Source organism: Balaenoptera physalus (assembly GCF_965194825.1).
Source record: "Balaenoptera physalus genome assembly, chromosome: 4".
In the NCBI taxonomy this organism is placed as follows: domain Eukaryota; kingdom Metazoa; phylum Chordata; class Mammalia; order Artiodactyla; family Balaenopteridae; genus Balaenoptera; species Balaenoptera physalus.
The window spans coordinates 127,837,710-127,862,427 of NC_138891.1; the positions used below are offsets into that span (position 1 = coordinate 127,837,710).

Sequence of the window (24,718 nt, forward strand, 5' to 3'; positions counted from 1 at the left end):
ACTTAAATGGCATTAAATCAAGAGTCCCCTGATCTTCCTACCAGAAAAAAAAACTTTTGCTACCCAACTCTGTCCTCTCTCCTTTGACCTGGCTTATTTTCTTCAGAGCTTTTCCACAGTTGACACACTACTTACTTATTTATTTATGGATTTATTTATTCTGTCCTTCTCCCCCATTAGAATGAAGCTCCAGGGAGTTTTTGTTCCCTGCTAAATCCCCAGCACCTAGAGCTGTGACTGTCACATAGTAGGTGTGCAGTCAACGTCTGTTGAACGAATGAAGGCATATCAGTAAAGGTAGGCCTAGATAGCAGTACTTGTCTCTTCCTTGTTTACTGAATTGTTGATTTGTCTCTTTATAAAGGGCTTTAAAAAATAGACTTTATTTTTTAGAGCAGTTTTCGGTTCACAGCAAAATCAAGGGGGAGGTACTGAGATTTCCCATATATTCCCAGCCCCTACACAAGCACAGCCTCTCCCACTATCAAAATCCCACACCAAAATGGTACATTTGTTGCTTGTGTTGACACATCGTTGTCACCCAGAGTCCATACTTTACCTTAGGGTTCACTCTTGGTGTTGTATATTTATGGGCTTTGACAAATGTATAATGACATGTAACCATCATTATGGTATCGTAGAGTGTTTCACTGCCCTAAAAATCCTCTGTGCTCTGCCTGTTCTTCCTTCCCTCCCCCTTAACCCTTGCCAATCACTGATCCTTTTACTGTCTCCGTAGTTTTGTTGTTTCCAGAATACCCTATAATTGGAGTCATCAGTAGGTAGCCTTTTCTGATTGGCTTGTACAAAGGGCTTTTTACAACTGTGAAGTAGTTAAGCCTTGCTAAAACTAGCCCACCAACCAACTGACAAGCAAACAAATCATAGACAGATATAATATATAAGCTTAATAAACAAAACTAAATGAAAACAGTCAATGTTGGTCACATTAAAACAATAAAAAAAGAACTCTCAGGTTTAGAAGACAAATGTTCTTAAGGAAGAATCTTTAGATGACATGAGCTGTGAGCCTGATTTTAGCTAAAGCACATACACAGCTGTATTTTGCCTATTAGTGGTCCTATCCGCCTTATGCACAGAAGAAAATAGCTTCACTGGTGTGAGCTGCAGGCATGCTGCTTCCCCTGTATACACTCACTTAAGTCACTTCTCCTTCTGCTTCATCCTTCCCACCTTTGAGATAATGGGGTCAAGCTTAATGACTTCTAAGGTTGCATCTTGGACTGATATGCCTTCACAGCACTTCCTACAATTGGATCCGATTAATGGATTTTGTAGCGACTGGTATTTTTCATATACAGTAAGCAGAGACTGCTGTAATCTCTATAAGTCAAGGGACCTTGTCCATTTTCTTCATTGCTATCAACCCAGCATTTAGTGCCTGACACAAAGGATGTTTGCAATTAAAAAAAAAAATCTATTGATTGAAAAAAATACTCAAATGCATGAATGAATATGTGAATGAAAGTAATTCTAAAGAGGGTGTCCACAAATGTTCCAGGCTTACTTTTGGTAACTTGCTGGAAAGAGGTTATCATATCCTTCCTTTGAAATCTACCAACTTTATTTTATTTTTAAACCTAGGCCTGGAGATATCATTAGATCAATTGACCCATTTAGTAATTTTCTGTTTTGTTCTCCTTATATAAGTAGAAAAGTGGCCTCTAATATTTTAATTTCAATCGTCTCTCACAGTTACAGGACCTGATTTATTTAAATCCAAGCCCAGGACATATAAAAAGCCAATGTTTTTATTCCCAAAGACATACCTTAAGCCTGGTGTCATGAAAACCATGCTTCCTGATTGGATTTTCCCCTAATGAATGGAGTCCATAAAAGAAAGGACTTATGTCCAACATCAATTATTCATACTCCAACAACTTACACTTCCACAAGTTACCACTCGCCTCTTCACCAACAATAAAACGCAGCAGCTTTGCTCTGAACAGAATACAGTTTGCTGTCAGGTAGAAGTATATTCTGACTTGAACAATGGATATTTGCATCCATCACTGGGAGGCCGGAACACATGTTCATGACTTGGGTGAAACATAGCTGTCGAAGCAAAACTGCACCCAGAGACACCAAAACACTACTTGAGCTATTCTTGCTATTTAACCACCTGTCTTTGAAGTTTGAAGAAGAGAATGAAGGTAGAAGATTTATTAATACTCCCTTGTTCCTCAGACCAGCACAGACAGTGGAGCAATTCACTGCTAACGGCGTGTCTTGGGATCATTAACTATCTGAAACATTTCTAAGTTAATGATACTTCATGTAATTGTGGATTTTTTCCTTTTGGGTTTACTCTGAGGTGCTCGAGGAAACAAAATCTGGGGGAAAATGTTGGCCCCTGTGGCCTTTGGGGCAGGAAAATTCTTTGTTTTACAGGATTGTCTTTTGTGCTACACTAAATGCCCGTAGCATCTCCTTAGGCATTGTGTCAACTCAAATGCTACCATGTTGTTCCAGAGACCCCCTGGGCCTGGGTGGCGGTGGTAATGATGTCAGCTATAAGCCTGACCTTAGATAAAGTACATACACAGCTACATTTTGCCCTTTAGTGGTCCTGTGAGCCCTTATGTGTAGATGAAGATCTCATCTACTTCATCTAGTTAAGAGTTGTGAGCCTCTGGCCTACTGTTTCCTCTTCCACCAGCCCTCACTGTGAATCGTGCCCCTTAGGGGAGGCAGTGTAGAAAAGGAGTAGAGAGGGAGGGAGATAATTTCCTGAGATGATCCCTTGAAATTTGAGAATTGAGGGTTTACACCTAACTCTTCTCTTATGAGAGCATTTGGGCAACTACAGTCTATACCCTAGTTTGTTGTTTTGTAAAAGACATTCAATAGTGAATTCAATATATACTTTCTTTTGAATGCCTATACTGCCCCAGGAATTTTACTAGGGGGCTACATATAGAGTTATGCATCCAACAGACATGCCCCTGGTCTCAGGGAGCTTAGAGTCTAGTGGAGAAAGGGGACAGAATTGAAACAAGTAAACAAACAGTATTTAATTACATTTTGGAATAAGTGATGTGAAGACAACACACAGGAAATAGTGGTGCAGAGTAATGGTAAGGGGTAGTTGGAGACTTACTCAGACCAGGTTGTCAGGGAAGCCTTATCTTATGGTTTGGTATTTAAACTGAGATCTGAACAGTGAGAAAAACCGGTATCAGCATGTGCAAAGGCCCTGAGGTTGGAAAGAGAATGGAAATAACAACCCGAACCAACAGCTGTGTAGAGAAGTGGCATTGTGCAGTGGATAAGAGCAAGGACTTTGGGATCCTATTAGTTGCCACCAACAAGTTGGCTCATCACCAGTGACTTTGAATATGTCTCTTCTCTTTTCTGTGTCTGTTTCCTCACCTAAGAAATAAAGCTGTTACATAAAAATATTCCCATGGTGCCTTATAGCTCTGAGTCTATGCAATTCTTTTTATTGGCTTGTTCATTCTTGAGAGCTGCCACATAGTAATTTATTAGTCCCTCATAGGACACAAAGCTAAAAATGATCTTAGAGATCATTTAGTCTAACACCTTCATTTTGTTTTTAAGAAAATAATGGCCCTGGAGAATTCTTCACTGTCCTGAAGCTAGTTAATGGTAGAGCTGAGACTGGAACCCAGATCTCCTGCCTGCTTTCACAAATAAATATATGATGAAACCTAGAGCAGCTGAGAAGAGACTCTGGTCTACTTTAATACATTAAATGACTCATGTGTAGATTTGTTGTTGTTGTTGTTTAAGAATGAGTGTTTCAGTCAGGGCAAGAAACTAATGGCACACTCAAACAGGGTAAGTTGAAGAGAGTTTAGTGAAATGCATAGGTAAGTGTAGGGAAGCAACAAAGGATAATGCAGGACCCCTGGGCTAGTATCAGAGGGGAAGCTTTATTAGCCCTAGTCCTGAATGGGCCAGAGGAGGGAGCTAACAGAAATAGCTGTTTGGACAAGGCATCCCATGGGAATTGAGACTTTTGTTTGAGAGATACAGCTCACAGAAATACCCCAAGTAAATGCCCTATCCCTACTCTGTTTTCCTTATGATATTCTGAGTGGGCTCCTCGTTGACCAGGCTCAACCAGAAGCCTAGTAGGCAAGGGAGCTCATTGATGCAGTCATGCAGTGTATACTCCTGAGGCAGAGATAGAGGGGAGAGGGGTAGAGATTAGATCCAGAGGGGCAAGGGGGAAGGTAGGCAGTACAGAAAGTTTTAATGCAAAAGGTTCTTTTACCTTTTGTTTCTATTCAACACTTTGTTCATCCAACACTAAAGATACCAAAAAGGTATCTTTTTTTTTTTTTTTTAATTCATTTGTTTGGCTACGCTGGGTCTTAGTTGCAGTATGTGCGGTCTTTGTTGCTGCATGTGGGATCTTTGTTGCAGCATGTGGGATCTCCTTTTATTTTTAGTTGCGGCACGCAGGATCTTTGTTGCGGCGTGTACCATACATTTGCTCAAAAATCATTATACGACGAAGAGACCTTTGGATTTGGCCCTTGTTTTGGTTCCTACTGACATATCTTTAAGAACTTGTCTACAGATATCCAGAATGATAGTCAATTCATATAAAAGATTGAAATAAATAATGAGTCCATCTAAATAGTTTCATAAAATTATTCCCTCAATTCATTTGAATTCAGCCAAACAATAGTTTCAGGTAAGTGCTACTTTTTGGCCACTTATTCTTTCCTGGGAGAAATGGGCTAGTCATTGAAATCATAGGATTTTGTAAGTAGTGCAGAAGGCAGTTGCCCATGTTGAGCTTAAACTCTTCACTCCGACATGTCGGAAGGACTGAGTGGTAGAGCGTGTCCACGAAGAGTTTACTTCCGTGAGAGATTATGAAGTCTCCTGGGTAAGGTTCATCTTAAAAGAGGAAAGAGCCAGAGTTATATTCCCCAAAAATGTCTCAGTCTTCAGAGGAGAGTGGAATGTTTTTTAATAATAATATCACTGTAAAAAAAAATAATATTACTGTGTCTATCACTAGAATTTGTCTAAAATTTGTCCTTTCCTTATAGATCCATGTCTAAGTTTGAGGGAGAGGAGAAGATGTGAGGTCAAAACTGAAAGATCTATTTTCACAAATTAACCCCTGAGATATTGGGAACATGAAGTATTGCTGCTTTGAGCCTAAAGTCTTCAGTAAAAGAAAAAGAAGTGTTTTCCCATTTATCTCATAGTGCAACATTTTCCTGGCTTGTTGAGGGAGGGAGAGAACAGAGGAAACTCTAGCATACTGGATTCTCTACCCTTTTAGTGGCCCAGGCCTCAGGATGTGTGTGTCCTAACTCTAATGGCACCTGAGGCCAATAGCTTTCAACAACATCTGGAGGTGGACACAGCCCCCGGGATTATTCTTCATGATAGCTCCGCCACTGCAATAGTGGGCAGTGATACTGCGACATCGCAGCTCCTGGAAGGAATCCTGGTGTCTGGGCACAGCAAACCAATTCACAGGTCTTAACAGGGGTCGTCAGCAGCATGGCAGTGCCACGTGACCTTCATGCAATCTAGTGGTTGGCAAATGTCTAGCCAATTACATCAGTAAAAGGAAGCTGGAGAAAAAGAAACTGGAAGATGCAACCTGGTAACTGAAAGGCCATAAGAAATATCCTCTGGGGACTCCCAAATATAATTATAGGTTGTACTTTGCAGGAGTGTGGAAGTGCTACAGTAGCAAATGAGGCCCAAGATGGAGAAATATCATTTATTAGATTAGTATGGCCTGGAGAAGCACAGGCTTCATAAATATTTTAATTTTGACATTCATGTATAGACAGCTGTGTGCTGGGCAAAACTTGTTGTATTTTTTGATTGGCATAGAACTCTGCTGTTTATGCAGAATTATCTGGAAGGCTGCTATTACCTTTTTCTCATTTAAAAATCCTTCCCTAACTATTCTAACATATTATTAATGTCCTTTAATATTTTCTTGCTTATATGTATTTTTTCTTTTAAAATTCTGTGGAGCTCTCGAGTTTCTAAAAAAAATGCACAACAGAAAACCAACAACCAATTCCATAACAATATGAGATGTGTACAATGTAGACACCAATTTTTATAGTTTTTATTCATTCTTACCAATATTTATGACTATCCCTTCAAAATTAGTTAAAAGTTCACATCGTTTTGCAGATGTCTCCTTCCTTTATCCCTTTTCCATAAATATTGACTCATTTCCTGTCTGGTCAAAAGAAAATATAGAGCATCCACTGAAAATTCATAGTGGTTTCTGTACAGGTGAAAAGTCATGACCTGGGAGATAACTGAGTGAAAGTATCTGCTGGGACCAGGTGCCGTATCAGAAATGAAAGGGTCCTGTCACTCTCTATCTCAGCCACAGTGTATGTAAGAACTGGAACCGATGGAGACTAAATGATGAATTGCAACAGATGGACCAAGTGAAGGATATGAGTCATCATGATTGTTCAAACATGTACAATCATCCACTTGGAACTCAAACCATGAAAAGGCAGCTTCTATGATCAGCTCCAAGATTGCCATGGGTAGCTCTTACAAGCAAAGTGTAGATATGGATATATTTCTTTGCAGCATTAAAAGTTTATTGTCATTGAAAGATATTTTTTAGGACTGTGAAGTGATGTGTCTACAGTTCCGGCAAAATGGGGATAATTTTAATACCTAGACCATGAGACTGGAAGATTAAATGTAATTAAATGTAAAGTGCTTACAACAGTGCCTGGCACCAACACCCCCCCCCCCCAAACTATTGTTATTATTATGATTTAAAGTTAGATATTTTTAGGGAGGATTCCATTGAGAATCAATCTTTTTTACAATGGTATTACTGCTTTTCAGGACTTGGATAAATGCTCTATTGCTCTCTGTACATATTAAATAGTAATAGCACAAAAGCTGGTAGCCATTTTATTACCCGTTTCCAGCAGTTTTGGTCTTTTTTGTTTCATTTCAGAATACTCAGTGGTTTTCCAACATACCTTGAAGGAATGGTAATATGAAAACAATGGCATCATATTTTAGTAAAACTGCCCTTAGTGGATCCTTTGGACAATGCTTCTGAAATCTACATTACATTAGGATCCATTCTATGGAAATGTGATTTATGAGGTAATTCTTTTCTGATATTTGGTTGGTATTTTTCTTATGGAAAAAATGAGAAGCTGAATTTTAATCTGAAGAATTATGCAAGTGCCTCTCCCAAACTAGCATGTTGTCTTGTTTTGACTAAGTGAGTCAGTGAAGATTAGCGTGTGCATTTACCTTAGCCAACATGTGTTAACTTGTGCTTAAAAACACAATCCAGCTTTATCTGGATTGACATGCATCATAATTAAAAACCACAAAACTATAGCCTTTTGCCCAGTTCCCTGACCCATATCTTGGATTATGGACGCCTTTTAGAATATGCTACTCACTATAAACTCTCTTCCTTTCATTCTTAAAGTTATTTTAACTTTCTTTAATGCCAAATGTTATTTGCTGACCTAATATGTTCAATCATCTATTTCATATTTCAAATATCGTTGAGTGACAACCTGGGGATGACAGATGTCCAAGAGATAGTCCTTGGAGTACAAAGATAGGTACAAAAAGGGGCAGACGTGGGACTCAATTAGTTCTGATTGAAGGAATCATCAGAATTCTCAGAGTATAAGCCCTTCAGCTACATCCGGAAAGAAGAGCAGGGGTTTTACAGAAGTGAGAGGCCTATCTCCAAGCAAGGAAGTGAGAGAGTTTGTCTTGTGTGTTCACGTGGTGGTGAGACCCAGGGGGTGGGTCTCCAAGTGCATTTTCACAGGCAAGACAGAAGAACTTGAACTTCAACAGTTTCATTCTTCTGAACTGTTTTCAAGTTGTTCCCAGTTAACAGAGAAGATAATATGCAAGATGTGTGATAATGAAGACAGTGACTTCAAGATACAAAAATGGGGAAATCAGATCATTTGGTTCTCTTTGGATTTTAATCAGAAAAAATTATCGATCTTTCAGGCCATAGAAACAATATGAGATCTCTTATTCACTTATCACTCACTACCAAATGTGATTCAGAAGATTATTCCTCTGCCTCCTCTTCCCTAAGAAATGGCAGGTGGTAAACACTCAAAAGCTCCTCACGACTGAGGTATCAGAGGGGGAGCAGAGCAGAAATAGGAATCGAAGAGTCTAACTGTGTATCATTGTTTTAAACCAGTTATTCCTTAACGCATCCAGAGAAGGCAAACGTTCCCAGCACATGTTTCTGCAGTCCCAAACATTCTTTGGGTTTGTTTTCCAGTTTTAGTGAAGGTATTCAGGATTAGGTTAGGTAGCAACTTGATCCACTGAACACTCTTCTGGAAACTTGTCTTGGAATTCTTTTCTTGATGAAGATTAAATATTTTGGAACAAAGTTGAAACAGAGGTTAGAACTGGGACCATGTTAAGACTTGTCCAGAAGGTATGTGGTATGTGTTGTACTTCATTCCCTGTCAAAATGTGATGGACTTTAGTACAGCTTGTAAATGAAGTTCATGAAAAATGCAAATGTAGTGTCTTCTTTCAATGTTCCTTAGGAATGCAGCACCTACCCAGTTAGCATGGGCCTCTGTTGCTGGCTCCATTCTACCCCTGCCAGGTCACTAAAAGCAATTTGATCACAGCCAAGCATGGCCCTGGTATTCTTTCAGCTGCTGAGTTGGCACATTCTTGTTAGAGGCAAGATTGCCTAAACTCCAAGTAATGAATTTAAAGGGAATGAGATGAATTATCCTTGCTCTGGTAGGCTGACTACCAAGATGGCTCCTAATGCTCTCACCTCCCGGTGTGTGCACCTTCGTGTAATCCCCTCCTCTTTTGTACAGAATGGACCTAGGGACCTGATTCTAAGGAATAGGACATGGCAAAAGTGATGGGATATCACTTCCAAGATTAGGTTTTAAGTCTGTGACTCCCCTCTGGCTAGCACTATGTTTTGCTACCAGGTTCTTTCACTCTATGGCTCTTCTTGCTGGCTTGCACTGGGGAAGCAAACTGACATGTTTTTGAGTTGCCCTAAGGAGAGGCCCATATGGTAAAGAATAGGGGTAACCAACAGCCAGTGAGTAATTGAGGCCCTCAGTCCAAAAGTCTGCAAGGAACAGACTCCTGTCAACGACCATGCATGTGAGTGAGCTTGGAGACTGATCTTTCCTCTGTTGCACACTGACGTGACTGCAGCCTGTGAGAGTCCCTGAGCTGGAGGACCAGCTAAGCGACGTCCAGATTCTGGACCTATAGAAACCGAGAGAATAAATGTTGTTGTTTCAAGCCACCAAGTTCTGGGGTAATTTGTTACACAGTGATGGATAACTGTTACACCTGCTTATAGAAGTGGTAAGGCCTGGGATTGGGGGCACAAAGGTTGGAATGAGAACTAGGTGTGTATATTTGTGTCACCAACCTAGATAGAATCTTTATGACCGTTGTCCTACCTATACTGTTTTTAATCATTGCAACATCCTGGCAAGGGTGGTGTTAGTCACAAATATATTTTGGACAAAACTGAGGTTATGGAAACTCAGTTATTTGGCTCAGAACACATAACTCAGAAGGTAACAGAGATGAGAGAAACTAGAATCTTACTCTGAAGCCTTTGCTCTTTCCTCTGCATTAACCAGTCATAGGAGGCAGTGGTACGGTTGAGGTTAGGGTGGAAATCAGAATCACCTATAGATCTTTTTTCAAGCTAGTTATGTCACTTTCCTTTCTGACATAGTTTGGACTGGACCATACCACAGAGTGGGCCTGCACAGAAAAGCACTGAACTTACACAAGTTCAGCCATGTTCCCTGCAGCTTGGGCCTGTAATTAGAAAATGAAAACCACATTTCAAGCAGGTTCTGACTGAGGATCTGACAGTCCTTAGAAGTCTTTGTGGTGATGAGTAAGGTGATCACGTAGCTTTGGCATGCTGGTGTTGGGTTGTTTAAATTAAGTTAAAATGTAAAATAATAGCACCCAGAGTTCCGTGATTTGATGGGCTCAATCTAGTCTGACCTACAGCCAAAAGCTGGCAAAATGGGTTTGGCTGAACATGGACCAGCTGGGAGTAAGTGGATGCGTGGTGAGTGCTGCTTTCCTTTGGTGGTGAGAACAAGACGATGACGGAGTCCACCTCAGTGCTACATCTTAGGGACGTGGGTGGCCCTGGATGTCCGTGTAATGGATTCTAGAGCCGAGCAGTGCAGCTGCAGAACTGATTAGACTCAGCACAGGCTGTGGCCCCGTCTCACTGATTCCTGGGCCAGGTCTGGGGTCTCCCCTCTACCATCAGCCCTCCAGTTCTTGCAGTAGCTTCCTCATCCCTGGTCCTGATGAAATTGTGGGTGGGTCTCTCATGGCTCACGGGTCCCCTTCTCCTGCAGCTCACCACCTTACTTCCAGAGCAATGGCCTCACACATTTGTGAAGGACATCACAGTTAACTGACAAAGTCCACAGTTCCTCCTGGACAAGATGACTATAGTGGCTTTTTCCTTCAACTCCTTCCTGCTACCTCTTTGCATTTTGCAAAGAGGATTTTCTAGAGCAGCACTGCCCAATAAGGTAGCCACTGACCTCATGAGATGATGTAGCATTTGAAATGTGGCTAGTGAGACTGAGGAATTAAATTTTTCCTTTAGTTTAATTTAAATTCACTTACATTGAAATAATCATGTGTAACTGGTAGCTAATGTGTTAGATAGCACAGTTCTAGAGGCTGTCATCCTTATGTTATTCTTTTGTTAATTTATTTTTGGCTAATATTTATAGAACATTTTCTACGTGCCAGGCACAATATGTACAATGCTTTGTGTAGTCATCCAATTTTCACAAAACCTGATGAAGTCGATTCTATTATTTACATTTTCCAGAGCAGAAAGTTGAATTTTAGAGAGATGAAGTGGCCTGCCTCAAATCGTCATACAGGCAGGAGACAGGATTCAAAACAAAGTTTATCTGGCTCCAGTCCCGTGTTTCCTGTACAGAAGAACGAGGGTAAATTGGCAGAGGTGGAGAGTGAAACAAAATAGACGCAAGACAATTTAAAATATAACTCTTGTTATAATGGGTTATTTCATTTTATTGCTTATTATAAACACTTTGGACATAGCAAATACATTAGTTTTTAAATAACCATAATTCAAAGCTTTCACATCATATACTATTTCCCCCCAAGATGTGTCATCTATGAAAATAATCAGTGAACTCCAAAAGTCTATACTGATATTGTGCACATTTACGTGATCGTGACACTAAATACAAATAGTAAAAATACTCATCTATTGTAGGTGTGTGGGTTTGTGATATGCTTTAAGGGAGGCCATAAAAAAAAACTCAAAGAAGAGAGATGGTGTGGATTGTAATAGCTCCTATGTGGGTCATGTTTGCAGAACATAGAAGGTATGCACAATAAACATTTGTTGACAGTGAAGATGATGAGAATTCCATTTCTGCTGGACTTTTCCTCTCCATTTTTTCTTAAGTGCATTGGGAAACATCATTCTGAATGTCACAGAGGCTCTGGCACTTTGAATTGTGTAGCTACAGTGTAATTGGGTCTGATCGCACTTGCAGAAGGGAGATAAATTAAAGCATATGCACTGTTAAAATTGTGCTAAAATCTCAGTTACTAGGATGGAGTGGAATGTTTGAATGCTTTCTGGCTTCATAAGCAAGAAAATCACCGGTGCCTAAAAATCAAGCAAGTCATTCCAAACAAATCTAGCTTTTAGATTTCACTGGCAGTTAGACTGTATTTCAGTCAGATCAATGTATTTGAAAGTAAGATATGCTACTTATATGAGCTACTGAGTTTCCCAACTACAACTACTGAGTTCCTGAACTATAACTTTTCCTTTAAGACATTTCTTTTGGTTGTTTTTTTCAGAAAAATCATTAGCATCATTTTGGGATTTCACTGAATTGTGCTGATGATGTTGGATTAAACATTTTAGATTTAATTGAAAAGCGACAAACAAATATAATCATCTATTCCCAATAGTTTCTCAATGTACAATTTAAAATACATGAAAGGACCCTCATAAAAACAGAAATGTTGATTAAGGTCACTTGCAGCAAAGTATGGCATATTAGAATTATTTATTAAAAACTTTTACACCTAAAGGTAGGCACTTCATAAAATATGGATTTTGGCAAAAGGCAACACAGTTTGATGTCAATATCTTACTTTACCATTAACTGTATAACTTTTTCAAGAGAATAGATTATTAAAATATTACAAGAAAAATAGAAATTTGTCTAAGCTGCATGTGAGCAGAGTTACACAGAACAGAATCCAAACTTCATTTTTCCCTCTTCTTTTTGTAAACTTTTGTATATCTTCCTGGTCGAGTTCTGAAATTTTACTCCCTGATGTAAAATCCCATGGGATTCTGGCTTCTCATCTTTTAGTCTGAAATGAAGTATTTGTTGCTTGTGGAACTTGGTACAATTTTTTTTCACAGTTGGAATAACCTTTGTCATAATACACTAAGTAAAATCAGATGATTTTTAGGTGGCAGTATCTAGCACTGAAGAGTTCTTGGCTTCAAGCAGCTGTTAAGTCCTTTTGATTGTTTTAAGTCTCAAATTAGATGGATTCAACTATCTCTGTTATTTTCATTCTTGATGGCATAGAAATTCACCTCACATCTACCTAAAACATGAGCAGAGCTTTGGGGGCCCATTGAACCCATCTACCATTTAATTTAGCTCTCCCTTCTCGAGCATGTCTCTACCAGGTAGTCAGCCAGGTTCTGTTTGGAGTCTTGGTGATAGGGAGCTTCACAAAGCAGTCTAGTCAATACGAAAGCTGCAGCAGCCCTTTCTTATACTAAAACCAAAGTTCTCTTCCTGTAACTTCCATCTAGTGTTTCCAACAATGTAAGGCGCAGAGTAGGCTTTCAGGCACTCGATCTGCATTTGTCGATGAACAAAAAGACTGAACAATTCTAGTTCTGACTTTTAAAGCTACAGAGTATAGTTGTTTCCTTAGGTAGTCCAGGTTATCCTCTTGTCTTACATAAATCTTCTCTTTTTCAGGATCAATGTTGCAATTTCCTTCATTTGTTCCTTAAGCAACATGAATTTCCGATGTTTTGTCTATCCATTTCTCTTTTCTGAGTGTGCTTATGTTGATCAGTAGAACTCTTCAAATGTGGTCCCATTGAACCCAACATAATACCCCAGATGGGATCAGCTCTGAGTAGGGTAGAAACCCTGAATCTCTTCTCTTAGCCTGGACATTCCACTTGACATATTGTCTAACCCAAAAGGGTATTCCTTAGGGCAGTCCTTTCCTGTCTGTTTCTGAGTAGAGACATTTTATTCCGGGGGGCAAGATCTCTGATTGGCGCATATTCTGTTCTGGGAGAAGGATTACTTCCTTGAATTTCCAGGATACGGAGGGGGTGGGGAACGCTGTGCTGGGGTCGGGGAGTACGGAGGAGGCAAGTCTGCACAGTGTTCCATCTCATGGTCATAACTGTAGGGGGGTGGTGCCACTGGAAAAGAAAAGGAGAAGGGCATCAGGCATTTAGCAATAATTGAGTGTCCACTATATTTGAGCCACTAGGCTGGGTACTTTGGGGGAGGACATAAGTTTTGCTTTCAATAATCATAGTTTTATCAGGCTGACAACACACATGTATGAAAGGGCAAGGGCTATAAAAAGTGGTGCCATTGGCTAAAGTATTTGATTGGCTAAAGTATTTGGAGTTGGTGGCTTAGGGCAAGTTTCTTGGAAAGATGATGTAGAAGGGGCAGATAGAGAAGGGGCTAAAGGATGATTCAAGTTTGAGCAAAAGCACCAAAGCAAGAGAGAACTTTTGTTCAAAGCAAAAAATACATGGAGGAGAGAAACGGGAAAAGATGTTGAGGCATCTGATTTATCACCATCATTGTGGGCTTTTAAAAAATTCTAATTTAAATGGATAACTAATAAGAACCTGCTGTATAAAAAAATAAATAAAATAAAATTCAAAAAAAATTCTAATTTAATTTAATTTTTTAAAAAATTTCATACAATTTTATGGACTTCCCTAGCAGTCCAGTGGTTAAGACTCCGTGCTTCCAATGCAGGGGGCATGGGTTCCACCCCTGGTGAGGGAACTATGATCCTTCATGCTGTGTGGTACAGCCAAAAAAATTTTTTTCATACAGTTTGTAAAGGTTACACTCCATTTACAGTTATTACAAAATATTGGCTATATTCCCTTGTTGTATAACATAGGGGTCGGGGAGTGGGAGGTACAAACTATTGGTTGTAAGATAGGCTACATGGACATTGCGCTTTGAATATCACATAAGGAGTGTGTGCTATGCAGGCATCAGAGATTTTTTGAATATGCTAGTGAATATGCTTTAGGAAGGTGACTCTTTCGGCAGTATGGATTCAGGTGGAGCAAAGAACAGGTGAGATGATGTAGTAGCATATGTGAGGGATGATAAGGGACTCGTGGAAGTTGGGGGTGGGGATTATAGGAGCCCTTGAGCAGCTGAGTGCTTAAGTGATGACTGGGTAGGTGGAAAAGGGGTCGAGAGTAAGAAGGTGTCGAGGTATTGGGTACCTGGTACTGGGCTCCTGTAACTTGGAGGGTCATGGAGCCATTACAGAAATAAGAAAAGAAAAAAAAAGGAGGACAAACAGGTTTAGAAATGAGGATGGAGAATTTAGTTTTCTAAATCTTAGTTGAAAAAGTGTCTTTAATTTTTTATTGTACTATTATATGTCAGTGTGTTTTAAAATCACATTTAATACATTTGTTATGACTATATATAGACGTCTATTTTGTAGTGCTCTCCATCCCGTCTCCAGGGTTGGAAGAGAGGTACTCCTTGAGCACTCCATGTCTTCAAGAACCAAATCACTCAGCAACACTGAGCAACCTCTCAGCAACCCCTCTGATGATTTTCCAGTAGTTGATTTATCATCAAGATCATGATTCTAGTTGGAAATTGACATGTCTTAATTGCTTACTGTGAATGTAGCCTAAACCACAAGACTAGTGTTATAATAATGCAAATAAACAGCCAAGCTTTTACTTTTAGAATGGCAGAAAAGAACAAGCAACATTTCAACAAACTTATTTCTAAAACGTCTTCTAAATTGTACTCTTACCAATAAGATTATGACAGTATTCTGTTCAATATGCATGTATAAACATAGGGCTTCATCCTATATGCAAACACAAAGTTTCTTATGAATCTCTTTATTTTAAAAAATTATTTTAAAAATTAATTTGTATTGGAGTATAGTTGATTTACAGTGCTGTGTTGGTTTCTGCTGTACAGCAAAGAGAATCAGTTATCCATATACCCACTCTTTTTTAGATTCTTTTCCCATCTGCATCTCTCTAACTTGGCTCTCTCTACCAGGAGCTTGATGATTTAAACCATTTACTGATCTGCCTATACTTAGGGATGTGAAGAAGCAGAATTGAGGCACCTGACACAAGAGAAAGATGGAGACACAGAACTGGGTGGGATGTCCTCTGAGGGATGCAATGGTGAGCAAAGGCTTTGCAAGTCCCTTGTGGGCTGAGCAAGCCGAGGGGTCAGATCAGAGGACACAGATCTGTGGAGAAGGCAGCTTCTCCACGGCTGCTTTAGACCCGGGGAGGCTGGCCTATTCCAAGCTTTGTTTTCTACAGCAAAATGGAATAACTCTTGCCAGAATCTAAACACACATTCCCTCTGCATTACGCCTACTCCTTTGCTTCATTATATCCAAGAGGACTGAGACAGAGAGATTTATAATAAACTTTATCCAAGGCAAGAAATGCGGCCTCCATGTAAAACAGGAAGTTACAGCTGGATTCCCATTGAACTGTTTCTTATAAGCATGTGGGTTCTAAGCTGTTTTTATGTTGAAGCTTTTCCTTGCCTCCCACTTGAGAAGCACACACCAGATGATTCTACAGATTGACTCTGCATCCTTCTCTGTCATGAAGCTGTGGTGTGTCTTTATGCTTCAGTAACAAAGCATTTATATTTTTCCATCTGCATAAAAACTGCTGGAGGACATTTCAGGGAGATTCCCTATGGTTTATACAGCTGCATGTTGAACACGAAAAGCTAAGATATGAAACAGTGTTCTTTCATTTATAGAGCGTTTGTATTTTGATGAGGTGATAATATAATGCTGAAGAGTGGTATCTGGAGGACTATATCCAGCATGAAATAAGCACAGCACATCTTTTATAGTACCAGCTGTGGGAATACATTTCGAAATAATAATGGTGTAACTGTGGACTGTGCTATCTTTCTTTCTTACAGATAAAAATGTTTCACTAGGAAGTAAACTTTTCAGGGTATCAATTTTAGAATTCCTGATTAACCCTAAGAGGTATTGTTCTCTCTTAAAAGTCAAATCATCTTTAAAAGATACATGGATGCAGCTAGAGATACGGTGTTTTTGAAATTCTTTCATAACCAATAATTCTAATTCTCTGACTTAAGTAGGGCAAATATGTCATTTATCATGTATGTCAATGTAGTTGTGTAGAATTTTGCAAAATGTAGGGATGCTATGAAATTCATAGGAGGAAGTTAATTTTTTTTTACCCACTCAGGGTAACATCTCTAAAACAAATGTAAAGGGAAGGTGCATGGTGTTATAAAAATTGTACAACATTATTTTAGAAAATGTGGAAACAGAGGAAAGTCATCCATAATTCTGTCACCACAATTTAACAAACAATATCTTTATATACTCCCTTCTAGTCACTTGTGTTTTTATATCCTTGTAGTCATGTAAAATAGTCTATGCTTTTTCACTCTGTATTGTAACAGTCTTTTTCATTCTGCTACATATTCTTCATGAACTCTATTGTTAACAGCTGTACATTATTCCACTTACCATTCACTTATTTTGAGATTAGCAATTTTTTATGATTATAAATAGTGGAGTGACAAATGTCTTTCTACATATAGACTTTTTATTACTTTGATTTAGTTTTTTAGAATAAAATTCCCGGAATCAACTAACTGGCTATCATTTAATATTTTGGTAATTTTAATAGTGAAAAAAATTCACTATTAAAATATCCCTTAATTTTACATTTCTTTGATAGTTTTACATCTTGTTTATTATTTGTAATTCATACTGTGTGATTTTTTTGTTTGTTTTGGGCTGGTAATTTACAAACTGGGATCTTAATTAGAATTAAGATACAATTAAGATAACAAGATATAAATATGTATACAAAGTTATTTATATTTTCTATACCTTTCTAAAAATAACTTTGTCAAAATGATTAGCTATGGTATTTTTACCTTATTGACATCCTGAAGTTTAAAACTTGTATCTAAGAAAATATACTTGGGTTCTTCATCCTTTTTATCTCTTCTGTATTGTTTCCAAGTTTAAACATTTGTCTTTCAGATATCTGGTTCATAACCAATCTAGTTTTGAGTTTTTCCATGTAAGTTTATATATTTGGTGCTTCCTTACATCTGTTATTTTACATCAGAGTTTATTTTTTCTAAGTTTTAAATTTTGATTAAGCCAAAGTATTGAAGTGTTGCCCCTTAATCCTCACTTTTCACATTGTTTTGTTATCTCTCCTTTACAGTTTGTGAAATTTTAATCACTTGTTCTGTTCCAATTACCAAGGCATATCTTTTTTTTTTTACCAGAAACACCTGATTTTAATTATTATTGATTTTCAATGGTTTTACTGTCTGATAGGACAGGTGAAATTTCATGACTTATTTTTTAACATTTTTTTTAAATTTATTTTTTCAGTTGAGATACAACTGACAACATTGTGTAAGTTCAAGGGGTACAATGTATTGATTTGATACAATTATATATCACAATATGATTACCAACTGTTAAATTAATTAAACAAGGAGGTTATTAGACTGAGGTGGCTCTAATGCCATGGTGTCTATGTAAGCAAACCAAAATCTAAGCTGCAAGTGCCTCAAAGTTATGAAATCAAAACGCTAAGGACAACCAATCACAAACAGCCAACTAGGCTTTAGGTTAAAGGAAATCAAATAATTTCCTTTTGTTGCTTCCATGCTTCCTGTGTATAAGGCAGGGCCCTCCTAACCACTTTGGGTTTGGTGCTGCCCCATTTTTGCTCAAATAAACGCTTCAAGATTTTAATATGCCTCAGTTTATCTTTTAACACATCTTAGCATTAGCTGACACTTCTATCACTCATGACTTATTTTAAAAGACAACTTCTACGAATGACCCAATTTCATTTCTTTTTATGGCTGGGTAATATTCCATTGTATATATGTACCACGTCTTCTTTATCCATTCATCTGTCGATGGACATTTAGGTTGATTCCATGTCCTGGCTATTGTAAATAGTGCTGCAGTGAACATTGGGGTGCATGTATCTTTTGGAATTATGGTTTTCTCAGGGTATATGCCCAGTAGTGGGATTGCTGGGTCATATGATAGTTTTATTTTTAGTTTTTTAAGGAACCTGATGTGGATGAACCTAGAGTCTGTCATACAGAGTGAAGTTAAGTCAGAAAGAGAAAAACAAATATCGTACACTAACGCATATATGTGGAATCTAGAAAAATGGTACAGACGAACCTATTTGCAGGGCAGGAATAGAGACGTAGACGTAGAGAACGGACATGTGGACAGGGGGAGGAAGGGGAGGGTGGGATGAATTGGGAGATTAGGTTTGACATAAATACACTGCCATGTGTAAAATAGATAGCTAGTGGGAACCTGCTGTATAGCACAGGGAGCTCAGCTCGGTGCTCTGTGATGACCTAGATGGGTGGGATCGGGGACTGGGGAGGGAGATCCAAGCGGGAGGGGATGTGTGTATGCGTATGGTTGATTCACTTCGCTGTGTGGCAGAAACTAACACAACATTGTAAAGCAATTATACTCCAAAAAAAAAAAAAAAAAAAAGGACAACTTCTAACATTATTACTAGGAGCAAACCTTCTCCTCACCCTCCCCCCAAAGCCCACTACTCACAATTCACCTGAACCCCACTCAGAGCAGAGGCCCACAGAGCTCCTGGCAGGCCCTCCACTGCCTGTTCCTCACCACACAACACAGCGCTGCCCGTCTCTTCCTCTACAATGGCCCGAGATGCACCTCCGGAAAGGGTGACGTCATTAGAACCTAGCGTCCCCCTTCCTCTCAGATAACATCAGGACACGTCCTGTCACGTTTACATCCCTCTGTCAGCGTGAGAAGGACAAGCTCCTAGAGCACCCTTCAGTGTAGATCTTTAGCTCTGGAAGGCTTTACATATCTAATCTAATTAATTTTCCCAACTTTCCCCACCCCCTTCACTGTGCTCAGTGGAACACAAAGTCTGTCATCAGAAAAGCCCTTTGTACCCTCACCCTCTTTTCATCCCTTTACGTGTTACCCCAGCTCGGAATATAAGGCAGTTCTCCTCCAATTGTGTCTGTTTTCTCAGAGAAGTAACATCGGCTGAGAAATTATCTGCTGAGAGAGAGAAAGGCTGAGGGTTTTTTTCGAGTTTCGAGAAGAGAGAAGAATACATGAGACAGTTATCTCAGGGAGTGAAAGGGAACATTTGCTTCACCTTTCTAATTTAATTAAAATCTGGTTTTCCATGAGAGGACAGCTTCCTTTGCAGCACTATTAAATCAGAGCTATCCTTTTTCTCCCACATCCTACATTTTATGGGACCAGGAGGTATGCAGGCTGTTCCCTGTGATTCAGCCATTTTTAAACAACTAATTTCCCTCTTTAAAAACCTGAGCTTGAAGTCTGTAAGTCTGTTTCTGTTTTGTAAATAAGTTTATTTGTATCATTTCTTTTTAGATTCCACATATCAGCGATATCATATGATATTTCTCTTTCTCTGACTTACTTCAATCAGTACGACAATCTCTAAGTCCATCCAAAAGAACTTATGGTTACCAGGGGGGAAGGGTGGGGGGAATGGATAGACAGGGGGTTTGGGATTGACATGTACACACTGCTATATCTAAAATAGATAACCAACAAGGACCTACTGTATAGCACAGGGAACTCTGCTCAGTATTCTGTAACAACCTAAATGGGAAAAGAATTTGAAAAAGAATAGATACATGTATATGTATAACTGAATCACTTTGCTGTACACCTGAAACTAACACATTGTTAATCAGCTATACTCCAATATAAAATTAAAAGTTAAAAACAAAAACAAAAACCTGAGCTCTTTTGTAGCATATGCCATGAGATTCTGCTACTTTCTCCTCCTCCTTGTTATCAATATCTGTGGTTCTCTCTACCCCAAAATCTCACTTATTGAAGTTTTAGTATCAAGCCCATTACTCTTCTCTGCATCACGACTTCTGTTATCATTCTAGGTGTTTTCAACATCCACTTGCTGAAATAAATTTCTAGCTCCAAGATGGAGCCACTCCTGCCTGGGTTGCCACATCAGCAAACTGAAGCTTAGGTAACTTTCACGTCATTGAAAAGCTCCGCTTGATGAGAAACTCAGTATATCCAGTCAACTAATCCCCAAACGCCAAGCCAACTCTGGGCTCTATACTTAACTTCCTGGTTCCTTCTCACCCCAAACAAGGCTGCCTCTGTGGCCCCAGCCAATCAGATAGTTTCTATTTTTCTCTTCTTCATTCTTTATTCTTCACCTTATAAAAGCTTCCTGCCTTCTGTCCATTTTACTGTTCTCCCCATGAAGACTTTTTGATTCATGAAGTTTGCATCACCTAAATTGTCTTCTTTAATCCGTTTTTAACACATGTAACCCTGCCTCTCAGTCCTTTGGGCCTTTTGTCTTCAAAAATCTGTTTCTCACCCGTTCTGTAACCAATTATGGTACCATTTTGTAAATATGACCACCCACTTATCTTTCTAGAATATACATCCCAATACATCTTGGACCTCACCTGGATTTCTAATTTACTGATGGCATTAAAAAAATTAATTTAAACTGATGTCACCTCTTTCCTGTCTTCATGTCTTTCTTCATTCAGCTTAGATTTATGGTCCATCACAAAAATTATTCCTGTGCATCTATCATCAACTTTCTCATCTCTTTCTCTCCCCATTGCTTGCCAAAGCTCCAGTCCAGCATTTTGGCTACCCCAGATCTGTATCTAGGAGCTTAATATGCTTAGAGCAAAATGCACGGTCATGCTGACTCATCTCACTTCAAGTGCATGACCATATTCTTAAGTGTGGAGGCCCTTGGCATTACTTGGAAATTGCGCATTAGGCATTTCACCGCCCCTCCACTCTCTGAGATTACTGTTTCATGCTTTTTTCTTTCTCCTTAGCTACAAACACCTCCTCAAGCCACTTGCAGTGTAAGACTTGCTTCTTATTTCACTAAGAAAATAGATACAATCAGAAGAGACCATCCTCATATCACCAAATCCTTTGAGTGCATGAGTCTTTTCATGTTCAGTATATATACTAATATGGTTGCCCTCAATTGTGAATTCAATGATGCAAATGGAGTTTGGATTCCTTTTTTTTTCTTAATAAATTTATTTATTTATTTTTGGCTGTGTTGGGTCTTCGTTGCTGCACGCGGGCTTTCTCTAGTTGTGGTGAGCGGGGGCTACTCTTTGTTGTGGTGCGCGGGCTTTTCATTGCAGTGGCTTCTCTTGTTGCAGAGCACGGGCTCTAGGTGTGTGGGCTTCAGTAGTTGTGGCGTGCTGCTTCGGTAGTTGTGGCTCGCAGGCTGTAGAGCACAGGCTCAGTAGTTGTGGTGCATGGGCTTAGTTGCTCCACAGCATGTGGGATCTTCCCAGCCCAGGGCTTGAACCCGTGTCCCCTGCATTGACAGGTGGATTCTTAACTACTGAGCCACCAGGGAAGCCCCGTAGTTTCTTAATGAAATATTTCCAAGAGATTTTAAAGAATACAAGCCAGCTATTGTATAGAATGTTCCTCAGCTTGGGTTTGTCAGATAATTTCTCATGTTAAGATTCAGGCTATGAGCTTCCGGCCAGAACACTACACACGTGAAATTGTACGATCTTCAAAGTAACACCCAAAGGTGCAAGATGTACATCTGTCCCTCTTTGTTGATATTAATTTTTACTTCCTCGTCAAGATGTTGTCTGGTTTCTCCACTATGTAGTTACTATTATTCTCCTTGTAACTAATGAGAAAGCTGGAGGTAGACAGGTTGAGAGTATGCAAATATCCTGCTCCTCAGCAACGTGTCCCCCAGATTTAGCATCAATTGATGAATCTTGTTCTAAATTTTTCTTATGATGGTTTTAAATGATGATTTTCTTCCAGTTCCACAACTTCTTTCTACATGCATCTTTTGGCATTTTTCTGTTACCAAGAAACTCAGATCCTTCTTCATTGTTTATCTATCTATCTATCTAGCTAGCTAGCTAGCTAGCTAAATTCATCATCATCATCGTCATCATCTATCTGTCTATTTGTCTATCTATCATCTATCAATCAATCATCTACCTACCTACCTACCTACGATTAGGGACTCAATAATGTACTTCATGGCATTTGATTTTTATATCTTTGCCAGGCCTTTTCTTCTGTTCTTTCTGCGTTATTTTCTTTCAGATGTGTGTCATCCAAAGCCATTTTTAAAAAAGAGTTAATATAATCACTTTCTTTTGTTTATACTGAAGTTCTGGAAAGTAGGGGAAACCTAAGTCTTGACAAATAATTCTTGTTTTCACACTGATGGTTTTAAAAATAGTTGTCATTAAACAGGACACAGTTCATGCCACCCAACATGGCAGGAGTAAAAAACTATTTCAAATGGTCACTGTCCAACAATAAGTTGGGTGTGGCAGATTACCTGTTCTTGGTAATCTCCTCCCAGTGCAGAGTAATGTTCGCTGTAGGGTTCCCCATTGAGTGCTTTCACCAAGGGATGAGATAACCTTGACTAAATTATTTTCTACCCATTTATGTGGCCTTCAGGCTGTGGGACTATTCAATAACTTGAGTGATTATTCAATTAGCACAGGGTTAATTAATTAATGTGGGTAAAATTATTTTTTATTTCCATAGATGAAAGATTTTGAAAAGCAGTCAGTACTACTCTGTGTCGTTTCCTGATCCTTTAAGTAAAAGCTTAATTAGGGACTTTGAGAAGGAAATGAGAAATAATCAAGCAAATCATGTTTTCGACGACCTAGTCTTTTGCAGTGAAAATGTTTCCACCATAAGGTTTATGATGTTTTTTGCATTATTCAGTTCCCAGAACAATGCATTTACTGAAAATGCAACATGGTGCTGTGATCTGCCAGTATAAATAATGCTACTAGAATAAAGTTTTTGAAAACCTGTTTCCATGCATGAAATAGAAACCTCAGACCCCAGAAAACACAAGACAACACGTTAAAATATTTTGCATTTTCTAGTCTAGTTTTATAAAAATTATTTTAAAAATTAATTTTAACTACACTTGTTGATCAAGAAAAGTGAATCTGGAGCGTTATGTACAGAGTGCTTCTCCTCACCTTCTCTCCAATTAATGCCTCTGTCAGACTCTCCTCTTCTTCTCTTGGGTTATGGATTGGCCAGGTGAAAATAAGGAGATGTGAAGAATAAAAAATAACTCCCCCTATTTTTTCCTTATACCATAGTTTTAACATTGTTATACTAACCCTAACGATATTCTTAGTAAGTTGGAAAGATTCAAAATAGTGAATTGCTTTTGTAGTAAGTAAAAGCTATACATTCCAGGGTGGAATTGAAGGTAAAATTTCTAGGCATTGATATAATTAAATCAGATTTTGTCATGATATTCATTCGTTCAGCCATGTCTGCTGAGTGCCCGTTACATGCCAGTTCCAGTCTTGTATGCTTAGGATTGAGTGGTGAATAAAACTGACAACAATCCCTGCCTCATGGAGCTAATGTTCCAGAAAGAGGGGATAGACAATAAATAATAAACTTAACCATTAGGTGAACAATGTGGTATCTTAGAAGATTAAAAGAAGCACTCTGGACATAAAGTAGAATAAGGAGGATTGGGGTGCTATGGGGGAGGGACACTTTACAATCTTAAGTCGGGTGATCAGGGAAGGCCTCATTCAGAAAGTGACCTTTGACAAAGACTTGAATTAAGTGAGGGAGTCAGTGTTCTAGGCAAACCTAGATGGGAGTGTGCCCTGTATGTTCACAGCACAGCAAGGAAAAAGTATGAGTGGAGCCAGGTGGCAAGAGGGTGAGTAGAAGGAAGTGAGGTCAGAGAAATAAAAAAGAAGAGCCAATTCATGCATTGCCTTGCAGGCCTTGGTAAAGAATTGGTCTTGTACTTTGGATAAAATGAGAAACCACTGGCTTTAAGTCTTCCCCTGGGGGAAATGGGGAGCCACTGGAAAATTTTGAGCAGAGAAGTGATATGATTTGACATTTAAGCATCTTAAATGTGTTCAGTTTGCTACTGTGTTTGGAATAGACCCCTGGGAGGCACGAGTGGATGCTGGCAGAGCAGTTAGGATGTTTTCACAGGAATGAGTAGGAGAGCTGATGGTGGCTCCCACCAGAGAAGGAACGGTGAGAAGTAGTCAGATACTCTTATATTTGGAAGATGGAGCTGAGAAGTGTTCCTGTTAGATTGCATGTAGATGTCAGGGAAAGAGAGGAGTCCAGGAGGATGCCAAGGTCTTTGGCCTGAGCTGCTGGGAGCCTGGAGATGCCATCAACTGAGATGGTAAATGGTGAGTGGAGGAGGCTTTGGGGGGATGATCAGAAGTACAGCTTTAGACATGTTAAATTTGAGATATAT

General features: G+C 39.1%; 2 protein-coding genes across 8 annotated transcripts in view; one reads left to right on the forward strand and one right to left on the reverse strand.

The window, feature by feature from the left end:
- LOC309660103 (uncharacterized protein) overlaps positions 1-24,718 on the forward strand; it is a 293,525-nt gene that overhangs the window by 242,530 nt on the left and 26,277 nt on the right. For 2 of the 6 annotated variants that reach the window (XR_014263127.1, XR_014263128.1), the window contains one exon: positions 20,334-23,429. The exons of the other annotated variants lie outside the window; for them this stretch is intronic. The gene's annotated coding sequence lies outside the window, so the exon portion shown is untranslated. Of the gene's footprint in view, positions 1-20,333; positions 23,430-24,718 lie in introns of those variants that run through there. 6 annotated transcript variants of the gene reach the window in all.
- Positions 9,437-24,718, reverse strand: part of CYYR1 (cysteine and tyrosine rich 1) — a 137,832-nt gene continuing 122,550 nt past the window's right edge. For both annotated transcript variants that reach the window (XM_082460626.1, XM_082460627.1), the window contains one exon: positions 9,437-13,516. In XM_082460626.1, the coding sequence (XP_082316752.1) occupies positions 13,392-13,516 (125 nt within the window). In that variant the 3' untranslated portion in view covers positions 9,437-13,391. The remainder of the gene's footprint in view (positions 13,517-24,718) is intronic.